General features: G+C 39.5%; 1 protein-coding gene and 1 long non-coding RNA gene across 2 annotated transcripts in view; one reads left to right on the top strand and one right to left on the bottom strand.

Annotated features, from left to right (window-relative positions):
* Positions 1-1354: 1354 nt before the first annotated feature.
* The window catches only part of SCYL2 (SCY1 like pseudokinase 2), a 47999-nt gene continuing 29596 nt past the window's right edge, over positions 1355-19757 (bottom strand). The window contains exons 14-18 of the mRNA XM_054988293.1: positions 18152-18252; positions 11306-11372; positions 11111-11200; positions 7668-7787; positions 1355-6570 (exon numbers count right to left, since the gene is read on the bottom strand). Of these exons, the coding sequence (XP_054844268.1) occupies positions 5938-6570; positions 7668-7787; positions 11111-11200; positions 11306-11372; positions 18152-18252 (1011 nt within the window). The 3' untranslated portion in view covers positions 1355-5937. The remainder of the gene's footprint in view (positions 6571-7667; positions 7788-11110; positions 11201-11305; positions 11373-18151; positions 18253-19757) is intronic.
* LOC129335608 (uncharacterized) lies at positions 5655-19757 on the top strand. Its single transcript, XR_008597629.1, has 3 exons — positions 5655-5689; positions 18389-18458; positions 19483-19757. It is a non-coding gene; the product is annotated as an uncharacterized LOC129335608 (long non-coding RNA).

Genomic DNA, 19757 nt, shown 5'->3' on the forward strand with positions numbered 1-19757 from the left:
CACCACTTCTTCTGGGTCCACCCTCGGCCATCTGCTATACCCGTATATGGACTCCCAATATTTGTTTAAACAGCCTGCTCCTGGACTGTTTTAATGATTTTTTAAAAATTATTGATTTTATGTTTTTGTGATTTTAATGTATTTTTTAATGTTGTTAGCTGCCCTGAGCCCATCTGTGGGGAGGGCGGGGTATAAATCGAATAAAATAAATAAATAATAAATAAATATGCCACACTTTTTGAACAGCAAGCATACACACATATTCTACAAGTATTTAACTAGCAGTTTTCTGGGAAAAACTGGCTGACTAAAATGTTTGAGTGCATATTTGAGTGTAATTAGATCAGTTTGAATAGTTTTCAAAATGATTTATTCAAGTGTATATGAAGGCAGAACAATAGTTTATGAGGACTGCAACTCTCTTCCTGGAGCAGTTGTTTTTGTGAAACTTCTTAAAGCAAGCTTCTTAAATATTAATGAAATGTAACAAGTAAATGTAGTAAAGATCTCAGCATCAGATTGGGGAATCAGTATGTTTCCACATGAACGAAGCCTATACATTGAACTGTGACATACAATCACATGCAACTTAAGAACAGTCATACAAGTAAATGTGTGTTGAGTGGTCTCATTTAATTGTTATGTTATGGTGACATCTTATGGTCATTTCATTCCAATCTAACTTTGAAATATTTTGCAGCTGTTTTGTCTTACAAATTCAGTAGACATATGTTTATATGGATGTACCTTTGTTCTTTTTTTGAGTTTCAGGGGAATAGAGGATACATTCCCATTTTAGAATAATTGAATGTCATTCTCAAATACTGCATAGGATGCAAAGGAAAAGGCATCCATTTTTGTCAGGCTCCAACCAAGCCTAACAGAAATGGATTGTCAGTTCCATTCAAGAAAAAAAGATCTAGTCATCTCTCATATATATACAAATTCATTTAAAATATAATACTGTTCAATGCACAATCTTAAAGACAGTATATATCGGTACAGTGGATTAGTCAAACTTAATATCAGGAATCCTAATTGGTCCTGGAAGAACTACAGGACTGTTATTAGAGAAGCATCTACAAGCTATCCTGATTATCAGTACTTTAAGCTACATTACATTCTTAGTCAGAAATTGTTCCTCTCCTTCGCTAACCCAGCCAGATCAATTTTTACATTATAATTAGCAGTGTCACAGAGAGCCAATTTCTGAATGTGCAATTGCCATTTATTTTCCATTCACTATTTTACCAGTAAAGTCATGTGAAAACACACTATAATACTTGCACATTCATAGCCAATTGAGAGCACTGAATTTTTTGAATTTAAGACATTTCACTCTTTTCTGAAAAGCTGAAAATATGAAAAGTTTTTTTTATTTTAATAAAGCAACATCATTTAGGATTTCAAAACTACACAACTTTTCCATTCACAGTACAAAGTGGTAGTAATTTCTTGTAACCATCACTGTACATTTTACATATTTAAGTATTACTGATCTGAAAAGCTAATATAAGAATAGATTTGTTTTAAAGAGCAGTGAAGTCCAATAAATCAAAATAGAATGCCATGCTCCAACAATTCTGCTGATCATGAACCATAGCAACACCATTTACATCACCACTTTACACACAAGAATTGTAAGCCACTAAGAAGAGACTGTACATTTCAACAGACATTAAATATTTTCAGTCAGGCCTGAGTTAAATACATATAAAATCATTTTGATATACAACTTCCAACGTGGGAGATTATATAACACTCTGTGCTGTCTGAATTTTAACAATTTGAGGAAACTATTTTTACAAATTCTTTTTAAGGAATCACCTTGTTTTAAAGATTTAAATACAAAGTCAAGAATTCTAGGAGCAATAATCCTAGATTTACCATCAATTATTATTCAAAGGCATTTAAAAAAAACCTAGTGTGGCTGAATTTTCTGGGTAACAAAATCCCCCCGTTGCAGCATAAAAGTCTGCACGTGTTACATTGACAAAAAGCAAGACACATATAATAACCAATAAATTTGTTTTTAAGACTGAATTTTTAAAACCTTGAACTGCATAAACCATTTAAATTTAGAAAATATTTACAAGTCAACTGTGCGAAACTTCACATGATCTGGAGCTGGACAGCAGTGATTTACTCTAGAATGATACAACTATCTCATGCTGGCTAGATTAGGCTGATGCTATAGCAGGTACAAATAATTTTCTATGTGAAACATACCTGTCGAAAACTTTAAGCCAATGGCTGCACATTGACACTCTCACTGAATCAATAAAATATACTAAAATTTCACTAGTTTGCTGACAGTAACATTACTTCCCAGGTTTCCTTTTTTACTGAATACTAAAAATGACAAAAACAGCAATAAATTGCAATAACTGTACTGAAATATTACAATGTGTGAATTTTATCAGTATCTGCTTGTCCAAGTTTTAAGATGTTAATATGCACAACAGTCAACTACAGACACAGCTCCAGGCTCAAATGATAGCTTTCATTCCTACTATCACTGTAAGTGTAGGGACATTTTATATTTGGTGATTCTGACAAAAGGAACCATGACAATAACTGAATATAAAAGTTCCTTCACCCATATGAGACAGGAGAGGGTTACTCATCTTCCAAGACCGATTCTGCAGCTCCCTCTCTTTCTGGGGGAAGAATTAGCTTCAACAACTAACTCTTCCCATCATCTATCTTTAAAGTAAAATCTCTTTAAATCCTATACTATGATTCCTGTGCATTCTACTGGGATAATGCTAAGGAGATCTGAGCTCTCATTTCATTTTCTAGGAACAAGGACTCCACAGCCCTTTTCACACATTCATCCAGCTAATGTGTCAGCTAATGTTGAAGGAACAGGATTTGATTCTTACTAAAAATGAAAACACAACAAATGACAAAAGGGTATTTAGTGTTCTGTATTTATCTTTCAAATTGCTTAAGAATGTTTGTATTTGAAAGAATCTGAGATATTAGAGTTTAGATTTTCTTCATTAAGTAAAACCATAGTGTGAAAAAGAGAAAAATTCCTCAAGGGTGCGCTGAGTAAGAAAAGTAGCTGTTGTGAAAAGTTTAACTGCATTGTTCAACTCCTTCAGTCTTTTCTAGCACCCAGTTTGTGCCCATGAAGCCTATCAAGGGTTCCAAAGGCACCAGCATAGAGTGCAATTTCCATTCCTAATGAAAAGATAAAAGTTCCTAAGGAAGGTAGTGCAAGTGTCATTAACATTGTATCTTGTTGTGCTGCAGCAGCTCCTTTGTTTGACTCACTATAAAGGAAAATCATCACTATAAAGGAAAATCACACAAATAGGCAATTCAAGAGTTGGAGAATTTCATTAAGTCTACAAGGAAAGCAATATCAATATGCCCGAGCCATCTTAAATTTATAAACTGTAGCTAAAATTTGGGCGTTTGGACGGGCTACTGTATCTTTGAAGTCTTCCATTCTTCCTGGCCCCAGCTATATAACTTAGCATTCAAATTCACACATTTTCTTCTTGGAAGGAAGGAATTGTACTCAAAATTCCTTAGATACTTATTGAATAAGGATCTATTCACACTTTAACCCATTCTTTTCTTCACAGAAGAAAGCTAAGCTTCTTCTGAAAGCTAGTCACTATGCTGTTATGTAAGCATCAAAACTAACAGAAATATTTTTGTACTTGAACTGAAGTGCTTAACTAATTCTGATAGTGATCCAGAATGAAGGTCCTCCTCCCACTGACCATTATATGGCATCCGGCATACAGCCTTAAATCAAAACATCATAGAAACTGACAGACTGCTAGTGCCTTGGTTGGGATCAAAAAACTGTAAGTAAAATTTCCACTGCTGGACGATTGAAATACAGTTTAGCATACTCCAACTATCTTGACAAGAAAAAAATCTAAACTAAAACCATCTTTCCTTGACAAGTATAGTGAAGATACAAATCTGAATGGCTACAAACCAGTAACAAAAAATGTGTGAGGGACTGAAGTCAGGTTATTTTGGTTGAAGGAAATCCCTACATGCGGGTATGCTGTTTTACAATAAATCATCTATAAGTCTTCACTTGATTTGCCCTTTTCTCTTTTTTAAAGTATGGGAAAACAACACTGAACAATTTTTACCAAAGGCATATAGGTGAAATTTAAATTTTAAGAAACCTGGAGACCAAAGAACTTACATGTACACCTAACACATTTAATAGTCATAATTTTATGCATAAATTATGTAGCTAATTAAGCATAGTTCAGTGAGAGTATCAACAGCACATGAACATCACAAGTATTTAAAAAACACACATACAATTTTATCACTGGTCCCAGAGATACAAAGTAAGAGTACTAAGGCAGCAGCTATAATATAAAGTTCTTAAATACATTTAACATTATTACTGCTTAAAATTGGAAATATAATTTAACAAAATACAACTCACATTTACAGCATAAGGCCTTTGGTTTCTTAAGCAGGAAATGGAAATAATTTATTCACTGAAAGGCTTTGAAAAATAAAATGTGTAGGCTTTCTATAAAAAAGAAGCTAATTCTTTCCTTCTCAAAATAGCCAGCTATATGTAACAAAGGTCTCAAAATTTCTAGGAAAGAAATAGTTAAAGCCCAATAGAAATAAGTGGTGGGATAGAGATTCCAGCTTGGAATAGTTAAATACCCTTTCCTATCTAATCAACAGGATAAATTGCTGCATCTAGACTTGGGGAAACTTTGATTTTGAGCAGTACTTCAAAACATGCAACAAGAGCTATTCATTCCAAACTTGGTATCAGAAAAATTCATGTAAGTCTTTCAGATGACTCAAGCTACATACAGAACAACAGTTTGGTCTAAATTCAATAACCTTGTCATAGCAGATTGCTCCATTACTTTCTTTGTAACATATCCATTTAATCTAAAGAAATAGAGCTAAATTGAATCTGAATCCATAAAAAGTATCCATCAAGTTTCTGTCAAGCTCCGACTGTCTTTGAAGTAGCCTGCAACATTAAGAAGCTATCCAAAGTCTTTCCATACATTTATGCCAACATTTTAAGCATAATGTAATTAATTTCTAAATTCTAACAAAATGAACTTTGTAGGACAATCTGAAACATGTTTTTGTTCATTAATTTGTATCGTATTATTTCAGCATCCAGGTTTCAAATATAAACATAAGCATGATTAAGCTACTGTACATATTTAGGTAGGATTTTAAGGTCACCATGCCACCCATGTGGCTTCCACTGTAGGACTGATACCTTAGTATATGTTATCAATAGGAAAGTTATGTTGTATGATCACCCAAGCAGTATTTTTTTGCAATTAAGAGCACCTCTGTCAGAAGGGTACCTAACTCTTTTGATGTACTTTATTAGGAAGAGTGCTACTTGTGGTATCAACTTACAAGAGGATGAATAACTCTACTTTTCAAAAATTAATTTTGTACATTTAGAGAAGCTGCATAGTAATACATGCATCCAACTACAACCCATCCTATATCAAGATGTTTCTATAACTCATTTTCAATTCAGACCAAACTCAAGCATTACAAGATCAACAAGAGACCAGAGCTTAAAACATATATGCAGTGCATTTGGTGGACCCATCAGTAAATACAATCTATTTCCTTTTATTTGTAAAATGTTTATTTGTAGGATTACATAGCGGCTAGAAGACAGAATTCCTGATGTGGCGAGGTATGCAGTTTCTAATTTTTATAACTCTGGGTACCTGGATTGATAAAACCTGAACTCAAAGATGTAAAAGGGGATTTTGACCTCTTGCTGCCTAAGAAAATTAAATGCATAGGCAAATAAAGTGTATTACTAACTCATCTTGGAAACAGGTTTTCTCTTGTTCATTTTGCTAGATGGAAGTTCCCACGTTAGTTTTTACCAGACATAAAGAGATGTTTACATCATCAACTTGCCCATGATAACAGCTATTACCCAAAGAGGTCTTTTAAGTCATTACTCGCTGAGCTGCTGTTTGTCATGTTGTTTGTTGGCTGTGTAAAGTTCTGAGGATTAAAGAAAGGATTTCCCTGTAAACCGAATCCAGGCTGTCCCATTACATTCATCTGTGTTCCTGAAAGAGAACTGCTGGTACCCTGAGGAGGTACAAATTGATTAAGCCACTGGTTTGTTTTCTGTTGTGATAACTGATTCATACTAATTTTGGGTTTCTGAGGCCCAAATAGGCTATCTAAAGCAGACATATCTGGTGGCCTGTTTTGCTGTGCTGGCTGTGAAACTGCCGTTGTAGTGCTCATAGTGCTGTAAGCTGGCATGTTGCCTGTAGGCAACATATTCATATTGGCCATTCCAGTGACTCCAGCACCACTGAAGAAATTCTGGCTTGCAGTACCAGCCCCCATGCTGAATCCTGAAGGCTGAAATCCTATATTAGCATTTAGTCCATTTCTCTTAGTGCTCTCAACAGGTGATGAAAACCCCACTCCAATACCCATAGACGGAACTGAAGAAAAGCTACTTGAAGAAGGAACTTTAGGTCTGTTGAGTGATTGGCTGGCCAATGATGCCATGTTATCTATCAAAGTATCTGTCAAGTCCTTGGTCTGAAAAAAGCACAAAACCATAGTAGTTAAAATACTTTGCAACAACACTAATTACCAGTAGTTAACAATTAATGAACTAATAGCAACTCTGTAGGTCCAGTGATGAGTTTACAAGATCAAAATATGCAGGTTGGCTACCTTGGATAGGCTGCATTACTAGTTTTGTTTATATATTCTTTTCCTGTGGGTGGAACACAAGGATACTTTCCACAGCTAATTTGGCTTGTGCTACTTGCAATGCTTATGTGTTACAGTATTATCTGCACTGCAGCAATTGAAAAAAATAAAGCATCTATGGCCAAAATTACCGATGCACCATCACTGGAAATCATCTGCCACCTTATTCCTTCCCTATGATTAAGAACAAAAAGATTTTTCAAGATTTTTCATTCGTATTGAAACCCCAATATGGGTTTCAATACAAATAAAAAAATCTATGTGGGCATACATTTAAAGAACATGAACCAACATAGGTCTCTGATTATGCACAATCACCTTACAGTTCACCAAACGAACACAAGGACCTAACTGAGTGTTATGGTAGATGCTATGTTTTAACAGTTTACAAGACTGGGACAATAGGCAGCTTCCACACAGGCATTTTTCCTTGCATGGAAAGCAGCAGGCCCCTTTGTTTTGTGGAAGTTTCCAATGATGTCACGCTCTGCTGTGAACATGGAGAGGGAGGACTGCTGAACTGTGGGGCAGTGGGAGACTGTCAGTGCCTTTGCACTCATGGGACAAAGGGAGAGGTGGCGTACATGGAGCACATGGGTGCTGTGGCTACCCACTGGCACTCCACTTGCTGCAGTTCTACAGCAGGGGTGCCTTTTCACATCTTCATATGGAAACAGAAAATTAACTCTTTAATATAAGCTTAAGTTTAGTGTTTTCATCTAGGAATTAAAGTACTAAAATTCCTTATTTCATCTATTGCATTGCAACAACTTTAATAAAACATCTACTTTGGATGCTAGGCAAACTGAAGAGATTTACAAATATAATTAGTGACGTAAGGTACAACATTCTTTTAGTGATTAGCTAAAATCAGACCAAATATTGTCATGAAGAGCTCTGTTATGACATTACATTCATACCTGTTTGACTGAAGCAGTAACTTTTTGAGGCTGAGGTTTAAGTGGCTGCTGGCTTTTCAGTTTTTGTGCTTGTTCTTGTTCTTTTGCTAACTTTTGCTTTTCTTCAAGCGTAAGTGAACCCTTTAAAAGAAAAAGTTGATCACTGTGACTCATAGGTTTCAGAGACATACTTCTGAAATGGACAAAAAAACCCCCTTGCTTTGTGTTAGCATATGTTTGAAAAATCATATATCTAATTCTGAACCACACCAGAGAGGATATGATAAATAGATCTGCAAAATGGATTTAGGGATGGATAGAGGGAATATTGCTACAAACCTGAATTTCCAGGTTTGCAGAAAAATCTGAAATCTAAATCTACACATATACAAACATGTACATGGGGATTAAATCTCCCCCAAACAGAAACAATTCCAGTAGCTTTAAGAAAAGAATGCCCTCTAAGCTCTAAGTGGCCATTTTGAAGGTTGTTAGGAAACTACAATAGCGATGAGCCTTCAAGATCTTGATTTCTGTAAAGCAAAGCAATATGAGGGAGAGTGGGGTGGACATGGAACCAAAAACAGCCCTGGAAAAGATACTGTGCCCCTCTTGTCATGTCCCCTGATGAAAACTCGCTACCGTGCAGCTGGGCCCAGCCTGCTGGCAGAAGCCACCACCATTCAGCCGGATTTTTCCCAGAGAGAGGCTCCCAGGGGACAGAAGGAAGGAGGAGGCAGATAAACATAGATTGGCTGGTGGGTAGAAAGGAGAGGAGTCAGTGTGGTGCAGTGTCAGACTAGGATCTGGGAGACCCAGGTTCAAATCTTCACTCTGCTGAGGAAGACTGATTGGTGACTTTGAGCCAGTCACACACACTCAGCCCAATCTACTTCACAGAGTGAGTGTGAAGATAAAATGGAAGAGAGGAGAAAAAAGTAAGTGGCTTTGGGCTCCCATTGGGAAGATGGGCAGGGTATAAATGAACAAAATAAATAAGAAGGGGGGAGACTATGGTAGCAGCCAGGGAAGGAAAAGAGAAAATAGTGGGGGAGCAGGATACAGGGATAAATGAGATGCCCCACCCTTGCAGGTTCCTCACTTGTCAATATATAAATTGCTTTTCTTTGTCATATTTGCCATATAAATTATATTAGTGAAAACCAATCCCCTCTCCCTCGATTTTACTATTCTTTCTGCCTTATTTGTTCTATCCCATCTTGTATGTTCTTACATTCTGATTTGTGCTAAGGGGAGAAATCAATTTTTTCTCTGGCCTCTCATCTTTTCTCCTTGGATTACTCTTTCCTTTGCTGTATTCTCTTCTGCAACTTCAGCAACTGAAGTGAGCCTGCATCTTACCAATGTGTGCCAGCTTTAAGAAGCTTAACTAGGAAGAACACCGGAAACCAGACGGTAGGAGTTTTTCTTCTGCCTACTGAGGCTTAAACAGCAGACCGTCTCATCAGTGTAGCATGGCCTGAAACAGATGCTCAGCAGCACTATGACTAGTAAAGTTGTTAAGGTAAGGATTAAGACCTTCAGGGAGTTGGGCTTCCCACTCCTTGCGGCGTCAGTCATTTAACCCAATGAAAAGCTTCCAAGTCATATTAGATCTAGCTCTTTTATGAGAGAAATTTGCAGTCATATTGACTAAGAGAGATTTTTCCAGTTGCATCTGGCCAGAAAATTATCTCCCCTTATGGACATAACTGGTGTAGCCATGCTGAGCTATGATAAGGTAACCCCAAAACTAGATTACAGTAATAAACTCACTGTGGGTGTTCTCTTGAAGACAATTCAGAAACTGCAACTGGTCCAAAATACAGTAGTTAGTAGGCATCATATGCCTGAAGTGGCTTTGTTAAAGAATTGCACTGGTTGCCTATTTATTTCCATGTTCCATTCAAGGTGCTGGTTTTAACCTACAAAGCCTTTCATAACTTGGCAGCCTCAGACTTGCAGAACCATGTTTCCCCATATATGCCTGCATGATGACTGTGATCTTCACAGAGGGATTCATATAACTTGTATGTCCCATACTGCAAGAAGGTAAGAACTCTGGCTGCCCAAGCAAGGACATTTTTGATGACTGCTCCCACATGGTAGAACACCATGCTTGAGGAAGGCTCTGTCCCTTTTGCCTTGCATAAAGAGATGTAAAACAGCTCTTTAGAAGAATATTTGAAAGGGAAGAGGCATTTCTATGGACCAATCCAATTAGGCTGTCTGATTAGTATGGATCTCTCTATTAATTTTATTGTTTTATTTCTTTGTAGCGTGCCTTAGGACCCAAAAGGGAGAGAGTTAAAACATTTTAAGTATAAAGAAAGATAAATACAATGAATGAAAAAAAACCCAGAACTGAGGCGATTTTCAGCAGAATGCAGGATAAGGTAATAGTGAGGAGAAGATGTGTCCTCAAGTGTTGACCCTGAGATCTGATAAGAGGCTGGGAAGATCAAGGGCTGAGAGAACCAGCTGGTGAGCTGGACGTGGCCTGTGAATCAGCCATCACTAGTCTTAAGAAAGCAAAACTGCAACTTATATTTATTTCAATGGGATTTATTCCCAGACGTCACTGGGAATAACATTTTAAACTTGATTTATACCCTGCCTTTCTCCCCAATGGGAACCCAAAGCAGCACACATGGTTCTCCTCTCCTCCATTTTATCCTGACAACAAACCTGCGAGGCTGAGAATTATGTGACTGGCACAAGGTCACCCAGTGAGCTTCAGAATGGGGATTCAAACCTAAATCTCCCAGATCCTGGTCCAGGTCTCTACCTACTTACTACACCACACTGGCTCTGAACAAATATGAAGCAAAAAAAAATAAGGAAAAGGTCCTCAAGGACTAGACAGAGGCAAAGCCAAGACCTAAGACAACAAACATACAGGATCCTAATTAAAGTGGGTCTATACATTGGCATTTGGGGGGCTATTCAATAGACTCCTCTTGAAGACTGAAAATTTGGTCTTTTAAAATTTTTAAAAAGTTTTTACATTTTTGTATGTTACTTTAAAAAAAACAGACACAAAAACCATGGGTAACTTTTCATTATTTTTTAGTTGTCCACAGTCATAGAGGACTGTAACTGGAATAGACAAGATGATTTCCACATCTGCTGGCAAACTGTTCTGAAGTGCTTCAGGGCACACTATTGCCCATAGCAGATTTTACTCATTACCTCCCGTTCCTACTAAAATCCTACCCACCCAGTCCAATCTAGCTTCTGCACGTAAAGTACCTTTAGCTGCTAAACTAGCCAGGAGGGAGAATGCAATGGCAACCAGGATCCTTTTTAAATTGGGTTTGGATAAATATTTTTGGTCAGCCAAGAGAAACTCTAGCTTGGGGTTTTTACCTCCATAATCAGCTGGTGGATGTAAATTTTCCTCATATATACATAACATAATAACTTTAGTTATTAAACTTCCTTAACTGATTGGAAAAGCTCACCTTCCTCTGATTTTTCAACAGTCCATTTTCTTTACAATCAGATCCAGCTGTTAAGATATCGGTCTGTAGATTAGTAAACACCTTGTCGATCTGTTCAAATAAAAGACGTATTGATTTTACATTTCAATTTTAAATAATGCTAGATTAATCAAATAAAGCACAAAATTAAATTTTACAGTAAAGTTAGAGTTGTACCTGATTGCCTGTATTATTAGCTTTTGTTTCTTCAGGTATGCTCATTTGGTTTGTTATATCCAAAGATCTGAAGCACAACATACAGTTGTTAAAAGGCACTACATCCATGAAATCAATCTAGTAAACTATGCAAGTTACAGGTTTAATTGAGATAAATAGAAAGAGAACAAATGAACCAGAAATTCATTACAACAGTAATCAGTTTGTGCTTCTGTTATAAATATGAGTCACAATGAAGTTCTGAGAACACATGTACCAACATTTCTCCGGTGGTCCTAGGAGTAGAGCAGTCCTTACTTTTGAGATATATCTCCTTCTCTCTGAAGGCAGGGTCAGTCATCTGATTTTAAACCCAGAGGGGAGGGGCTTGTGCCTGGAATCACCAGTCTTTCTGGCCCTGCCATCTGAGCAGGACATCTTTAGCAACGCTCCGCAGAGCGCAGCGATCCTGGTGAAGAAGAAACTGCCAGAGATGAGCTGGGTGTGGGGGCATGCACCTGTAATCTCAGTACTCAGGGAGGCCAAGGCCATAGGCAGTGTGGAGCTCGCACAGGAAGGGAAAGGCCCTACCGCCCAACCTCATTTTTCTCAGAGCGATGGCGAGCATTAGAGCCAGAGGTCCCTAAGCTCTCCTAGGTTCCACGGCCACAACCGCAAAACTCCACCAAGGTTCCACACCTTCGGGCTGGGGGGAACCCCCCTCAGGTGGCCAGAGGGTGCGGTGTTTGAGTCCATGTTAGCCTGTCATGGAGACCGATATTGGGAACTCCCTCAGGCTTGGAAGGAGCAGACTCCAGCAGCAGCAGAGGACCTGCTCCAATCTCAGCAGCCCCGACTGAACTGCGGGGGCTACGAAAGGAAGGAGGGAGGAGAAAAGAGTAGCAGAAGCCTCAGAGCCAACTCAGCCCAAACAAAAGGGAGCCCTTCTTTATTTCTCTTTCCTTTCAGCTGGGACTTATGAAGTGCACTTTCACTTTCGTTTTTCCTTTTGGCGGGAAAATTTCTGTTGGCGGGAATGTCAGTAACAGCAGGCACCAGCCACCTCCCAGGCCTCAGAGAGCACAAAACTGCAGCCTAGTGGTGCCAGACTCCCAGGCCTCAGCCCCCTCCTGGGCTTCTCAACAGGCCAGTGAAAGACATGCCCCCTGGATAGCAGAATGTCAGCAAAGGCAGGCCTAGCTACCTCCCAGGCCTCAAAGAGCGTAAGCCTGTGGCTTAGACTTGCCCAAATCCCAGGTCTCGGCCTACTCCCAGGCCTCTCAATAGACTAGTAAAAGGGAGAAGGTCTAGGGTTTGGATCCACCAGGCAAGGATGCCTGAAGTGAGTTGCTGTAATGTTGTGGTTAAGTTACTGGGCCATGAATCAACATCCTGCTGGTTCAAGTCCCATAATTTCTTAAACTCCGTAGCTGACCTTCGGTAAACCAGTCTCAATTACCCAGCAGTTCTGAGGGAATAACGGTAATTCTGACCTTATCACAGCCCCTGACTTAGTTAGTCCAGGCAAGCCAGATCTCCTCAGATCCCAGTACCTCAGCAGGGCTGGCCTTGGTTAGCAATTGGATAGGAGACTTCCAAAAAAGACCAGTGTTGCAGAGGCAACTATGACTGGATGGCAGTTTCCACCACTAAGTGGAAAGAAATTACATGCCCCCTATTTACATAGTCGCAGCCATAGTTACTATTTAACAAATGCACTGGCATGGCCCAGGATGGAAATAAGGAATTCAAAGAGGTCCTGAAGGCACACCAATAAATAGTCTAGCTGCTAGACCCTCAGATGGGCAAGAGACGCATCCCAGTGTGGGGGTCCGACTCCAGATAGGTAAGGGGGTGCCCCCACAGATTAAAGAGGAGGCAAGGGCCATTAAGAGAGCACAGATCTTGGTTAAGCCTCCAACCTGAAGACCCTGAGCTATCAGTTTTCTCCCTCAGCCGAGAAGGGGAACTGTTAAAAGAAGGGAAAATTCCCTAGCAGGTCTTTCTCAGGAGCTGTATCCTAGAAGGCTCTCTAAGGTGATGAGGATCCTGGAGTCTTCTCCCTTAAGGACTAAGGGGTTGGAGAGAATCCTCCCTAGAATCAGGAATAACCCCATCAGGGACTCCCTTCCAGTAGTCCCTCATACTTGTAGAAGTCTAAGAGGGAAACTATAGCAAAACTAACTACTCCCCCCCACCCAAAGTCTTATACATTAGTTCCAAGGGCTACTGAGAGGCTCAAGCTGCCATTGCTGGATGATCTGGTAACCAGCCTGCTGTCTAATCCTGTGCTGCTCATTGACAAGGACGGACTACCTAGGTTTCCAGCCTCAGGTGGTTTGAACTGGCTATGCGCAGAAAATTGGAAGTTTCTGCTACATCCTTCAGAGCATTGGTAACAGCGGCACTCCTTCCTAGAGTCATATTCTCTCGGGTCTCAGACCTGGCTGCAGTGAGCAGCAAACTCCTTTAAGAAAAAAGCCCTGGCAATATGCTATGCAGTGGTCAACAAGAACCATGGTTTTCAGGCAACCAGGCACAACACTTAGTTTAGGAATTGGAACGTGGACCATTTGCCCTAAAGCCAAAGTAACCGCAGTTCCTTTCAAAGATATCAACATGCCTGGAGAAACTCTGGATAAAGGAAAACAGACCAAACATTGAGAGGAGGGTAGTACCTTCTCCTTCAACAAATCTGGTAGGAATACTAAAGGGCCAAAGAAGGGAACTCAATGTGTCTACACCAAGGCAGCAGGCACGATGGTGATTGGGGGGTGCTTACAATGCTTGGCAAACCCTTGGCAGCCAACAATAAGAAACAGGCAGGTGTTGGATATTGTGATCAGTGGAATTCAATTCTGTGCCACTTGGACCCTGGCTGAAGGAGAAATGATCAACAGTGTAAACCCTTTGGAACTTGGAGCCATCAGATGGGGTCTGGTGGAACTCAGGATCTTCCCACAGGTCACCATATGTTTATACAGAGGACAACTCCCAGGCAGACTAGCTAAGCCAGAGAGTGATGGACCAAGCAGAATGGATGCCATCTAGAGAGATTCCCCAACTGGTCTACCACAGTTTTCGACAAGGTGCAAGAAGAAGAAACCCTCAAACTATAGGGAAAGATGCTGTGAGCAGCAAGCTGCCTTCACGCATCCTGTACGCCTTCCACAGTACAGCTATTACACAGAGCTGTTCAGAAATGCAGAAGTGATACTAATAGCAACCTTCAGGTCCAGAAAGACATGGTCTCAAAACCTGAGGAATCAAGCATGGATCCCTGGCACCTCCACTGAAGGAGGGCCCATTGATGCAGGGATCAATGCCACACTCTTGACCAGCTCTGACAAGCCTCATAGTGTGGAGGTTGAACACAAACAACTAATAGGGTTGGACTAAGCAGAAGGCATAATTGGTACTATGCTAGCCTCCAGGAAGAGTTCCACAGAGTCTATAAAAAATTCCTTCCAAGTTCCCAGAAGAGTGCATGGATAGAGACATGTAACCTTTTGGGGCAAATTAGGGAGTTACTATCCTTCCTTCAAGAGGGGTTGAAGAAAAGTCTTAATACCAGCACCCTTAGACAACAGGTAGTGATCATCCCAACAATTAGGGGTTCTAGGAAGGGCTAATTCCCTTATATAACACCCTCATGGCAATGGATTCTAAAAGGGGACCTCATTGTCGAATCTTCCAAGGATTTGCTGGTTTTTTCCCACGTGAAATCTTAATCTGGTATTGAGAGCATTATTCTCCCTACTCCTATGTGATGAACTACATATCTTAAGAACAATTAAACTAAGACTGATGGAACATGAACTCCAAGAGATGTTCCCCCTGCATCCCCCTGTCTGTTTTGCAGCCAACTTAGGCATATATTAAAGGGAAGGAATGATGCCACATTATCTCTCAGCTCTGGACATCCCATCTCAGCGCCGAATATTTACCTTAGCACGTTTAAACGCCTTTCCGTCAACGGTGCTCTCTGGCAGGTTCAGGCAAGTACCCCTTCAAAACAGGGTATGTCCTTGCGAATTAGGAGTCCTCGACTCATTGTCCCACATTATTCTAGAATGCCCTCTTTTTGGTCTGTTACGCAAACAATTTTTAACTGAATACCTTCAGTATAATAATTCTATCAAAGGAGGAATTTTAGTTTACCTTCTAGAAGATCGTAACCCTTGTGTTACTTTAAGTGTTGCAAAATTTCTAGCAGACGTTTATAAAGTTAAATCCAAGCATATAGCCGCACCTGATTGCTGAATGTTTAATTTTATTATTAACTGTTACTAATAGCTTGTTTATGCTTATGCTTCTGCCTATCCCCGTCTCTGATTGTCCCTGTCTCTGATTGTAGACTATTATTATTTCTAATGCCAATAAAGGTAATTGATTGATTGATTGAGAGCATTATCCAAAATATACTTTGAGCCTATGACCTCATGTCTCCTAAAGGAACTGACCTTTAAAGCCATCTTTCAGATGAGAATAAAATCAGTTAGACAAATGTCAGAATGGCAGGCACTAGCAGTAGATAGAGATCCATGCCCTTTCCTTCAAGATGGTAGAGCAAGTTATGAACAGAACCAACTTTCTTCCAAAGGTGAGCTCCATGTTTTCATAGGACAGGAGAGACAGTACTTCCCCCCTTCTAACCTAATCCAAAGCATGGGGAGGAAAAAATATCTCACTACCTTGATATATGTAGAGATGTGAGATTCCACTTCAGCAGGACTAAACAGTTTTTCACAAGTCTAGGATACTAGTTGTGTGTTTGCAGGAGGTCCTCCTTGTGACACAGAGTTGTCTTTTTCTTGGCTAAGTAGGTAAAGCAGAGGGTACATAATTCTGGCATGTCAAGCCAGAGTTCTGGAGATGCCCATAGACGTCAGGCGTACTCACTAAGGGAAGCAGTGACACAGGCAGCCTATAAATCCTTTAGTTGTTAGAAACGATCGATAAGGTGGTCAGTATATTCTCTCATCAAGAAATATAGGAAGATAAGTTCCCCTCCCCAGAGACAATCTTCAGCAGGAGGGTACCACAACACACCCTCTAGGCCTGGAAGCTGGACTACCCACCCTGGGGCACACTGCTCTTGTATGTCCCAAAAGTAAGGACTGTACCGCTCCTAGGCCCACCGGAGAATGGAAGATTTTTATTCACTTACCGTGAAGATTCCTTTTTCAGTGGTCCAGGGGTGGGGCAGTCCTACCCACCTGAGTTTTCTTGCAGGGCGGTTTCTAGGATTGGATGAAGAGTTAGGACGATAGTCTTCCTCCCAGTGACTTCAAGGGAGGGACCTTTCTATTTATTTGAAAAAAATGAGGGGTATTGTGATAGGGAGTCAGGGCTTGGGAACAGACTGGTTATTCCAGGTACAAGCCCCTCCCCTCCGGGATCAAAATTAGCTGACTGATCCTGCCTTCGGAGGAGGCGCTATAGCCCAAAAGTAAGGACTGCCCCACTCCTGGACCACCGAGAAAGGAAGCTTCACAGTAAGTGAATACAAGTCTTCCATTCTTTGCATAAAATCAAAACAGCTTACAATATGGCCTCTGACAAGACTGAATCCAATGGAAGTAAAACTAAACATTAAAATACAATTAAATAAAAGCAACAGAAGTTGTTAATCAGGGATGACATATTACATCTTTCTGAAAAGGAATCTCTTCATTGGTTAGTTAGCTCTTGTTCACATTTTTAATAAAACAAAACTGATATAACACACTCCTGTAATTACAATTATTCCAAAAAATGCTTAAAAGAAAAATGTATGAGCTGGATCCAAAAATTCCATTCTACCAGGTTAAAGTTTTACTTTGATGCCTTACTAATGCACAATTTCGAGTGAGTAGCTGTGTTGGTCTGCAGAAGAACAGCAAGATTTGAGTCCAGTAGCACCTTAAAGACTAGCAAGATTTTTGGGGCATAAACTTTTGAGTCAATGCTCCCTTTGTCAAATACCTATTATCTGACAAAGGGAACTTTGACTCTGAAAAGCTTACACTCTGAAAATCTTGTTGGTCTTTAAAGTGCTACTGGACTCGAATCTTACTAATCTTGTTAACATTTACGATACTACTTTTACACGCTGATGATTTTAAACTTGTTAGGGTTAAGTTGTATCTGCAAGTTTTTTAGATCTGTCATTTTTTTGTATATATTAGGCTGTATCCTAGCACTGAGGCAACACATCTCATGCGTCCGAATACACTTGCACTAGAGTACACTTGCACTGACGAGATGTGCCTCTATGATAGGGCACAAGCCTACATGTTATGCTTTATTCTGTTTTAAATTAGATCATTAGCCACCTTGTGGGTTTTTTGGTTAAATAAAAATAAAGGAAGGAATACTCTCATTTGCAAAAGTCAGTCCTTGAATACAGTACTATGTTTTGGAGTGATAGCTTCAATAGCCTCCCTCTGGTTTCTTTCCAACACACCATGATGAATCAGTTAACTCAGCATGATTTAAAACACCGATTAAAACACTCCAGCAGAATAGAAACCTGGATTTAATTTTCTGCTCAGCTGCGAAGGTCACTAGGTGGCTGGCCTGGGCAAGTAATCATTTAACATGTTTGTTGTGATCTCAAAAAAGTGCTCTAAATTCAAAGAAAGAAGTAGGATAGAAACACACACAGGATATGAAAGATGTATATTAAGTTACAAATCTATTTATTATCATGAAAAATAAGTTAGAAAGTTTACTGTTGAAAAGAGCAAGAAAGCTAAGCAGCATAACTACATATTTAGGATAGTATAACAAGAAATACTGCCAAGGACTACCAAAAATTACAACCATAAAGACAGCAAAGGATTTTCTGATTCAGTGGAACTGCAGGAAATTATGAACACTTACTTTTGCTGTTCTTGCATAATATGAATTTGTTCAAGTTTGGTCTTATGCTCAGCTTCCAATCTATTTAGCATCTCTTTTATGACTGAAATGAAGGAATTAAACTAGGAAAAAATATTTTCTCATTAAATAATGTATCGATATAGAAGCACCCATAATTGTTTAAGACAGACTTTTAACACAAAGAATGGTATACGACAATCTCTAAACAAGTGTATTTATTATTTATTCTACTTTAAGGATGCTACCATTATGAGAAAAACTACATCACCAGAAAGGAAGTTCTACCATGTCACGAAGACACACACTGGTTAGTTTCATATAGAAAGGGCAGGTGTTTTCATTTCTTTTCTTAAAAGCTACAAATTTTACTGCAATTATTATGACTACTTAGAATTAAGGCAAACCCACCCCTCAATAGATACAGCAGGAACATATTTTAGCTTGTGGTTTGCCTTCCAACTGTGGTATTAACATGATATTACAAACTACAGCATAAGTCCTCACTCAGCATTCTGACTAAATTTTTATTTAAAAAGTGTACCTCTGGAGCTGCACTTCCATTACAGAATATAAAAATTGGGAGAGAAAAATTGACCACATACATATATACCATGAATATGTGAATAAGGATCAAAGTAAACACGCAGGTTTTTTAAAAGTTGGGTCCAGGTTCCCAGACCCAACTCAGGTTCCACGCAGCCACACAGCAGCTGTGGGAAATTGCTGTTTACAAATAAAGGAGAGCCCAAATGGCCTCAGAATGCTACTGTGGGGGAGAGAGGACTCCTGCATGCCCCCCCCCCGCCACTCTCCACTTTGCTGCTCCACACGGAGTATTTTGTGCATCTGAAGCAGTAAACCAGGGAATTCCACCCCCCCCCATGCTATTTTGACATGGGGAATGGCTTTGAGGGGAGGCAGAAGCCCTCCCTTCTTGTAGTAGTATTCTGAGGCTGTTTGGGCTCTCCTTTATTTGTAAACAGCTATTTCCCATAGCTGCTGGGTGACTGAGGGGAACCCAAGTTGGGTCTGAGGAATCCAGACCCAACTCTTTAAAACATGCCTGTTTAGTTTGACCCTAAGATTTACATGTGAGCACAGGCCTCTCTGGATCCCAGATCTTTAAGCTTAAATAATGAATAGCAATAACGTGAACATAATACTTCTACTGAGAAAATATTTCAAATGCCTGTGGGTTTTAAGAACATTTGATCATCAATCATTTTGATAGACTGTAAAACAGAGAAAGAAATGAGAATGTTAAGATGTCTACTAGCCAGAGAGTCATTAAATTGTCATTGAATTGACTAACATTTTCTCATCTCTGTTAGCAAGAGAAGATGTCTTGTGTGAAGATACTGAAACTGGAGTGGCTGAATGGACAGAAGACTCTGGTAACTGAACAGCACGAAACTGAAAGTACATTTGGAATTGAAGCGGGCAAATGATAATAAATTGTTTGCCATAATTATATTATCTTTCAATATCAGCAATGAATTTAGCATATCACAGTGAGATTTAATGGAATGAAAATTAATCCAAAAGTAACAAAATGTTTGCATTCTTGTTCCACTGAGATCAACAGGATGAGTAAATATGCTTTGAA

This window comes from Eublepharis macularius, chromosome 9, assembly GCF_028583425.1.
Source record: "Eublepharis macularius isolate TG4126 chromosome 9, MPM_Emac_v1.0, whole genome shotgun sequence".
In the NCBI taxonomy this organism is placed as follows: Eukaryota; Metazoa; Chordata; class Lepidosauria; order Squamata; family Eublepharidae; genus Eublepharis; species Eublepharis macularius.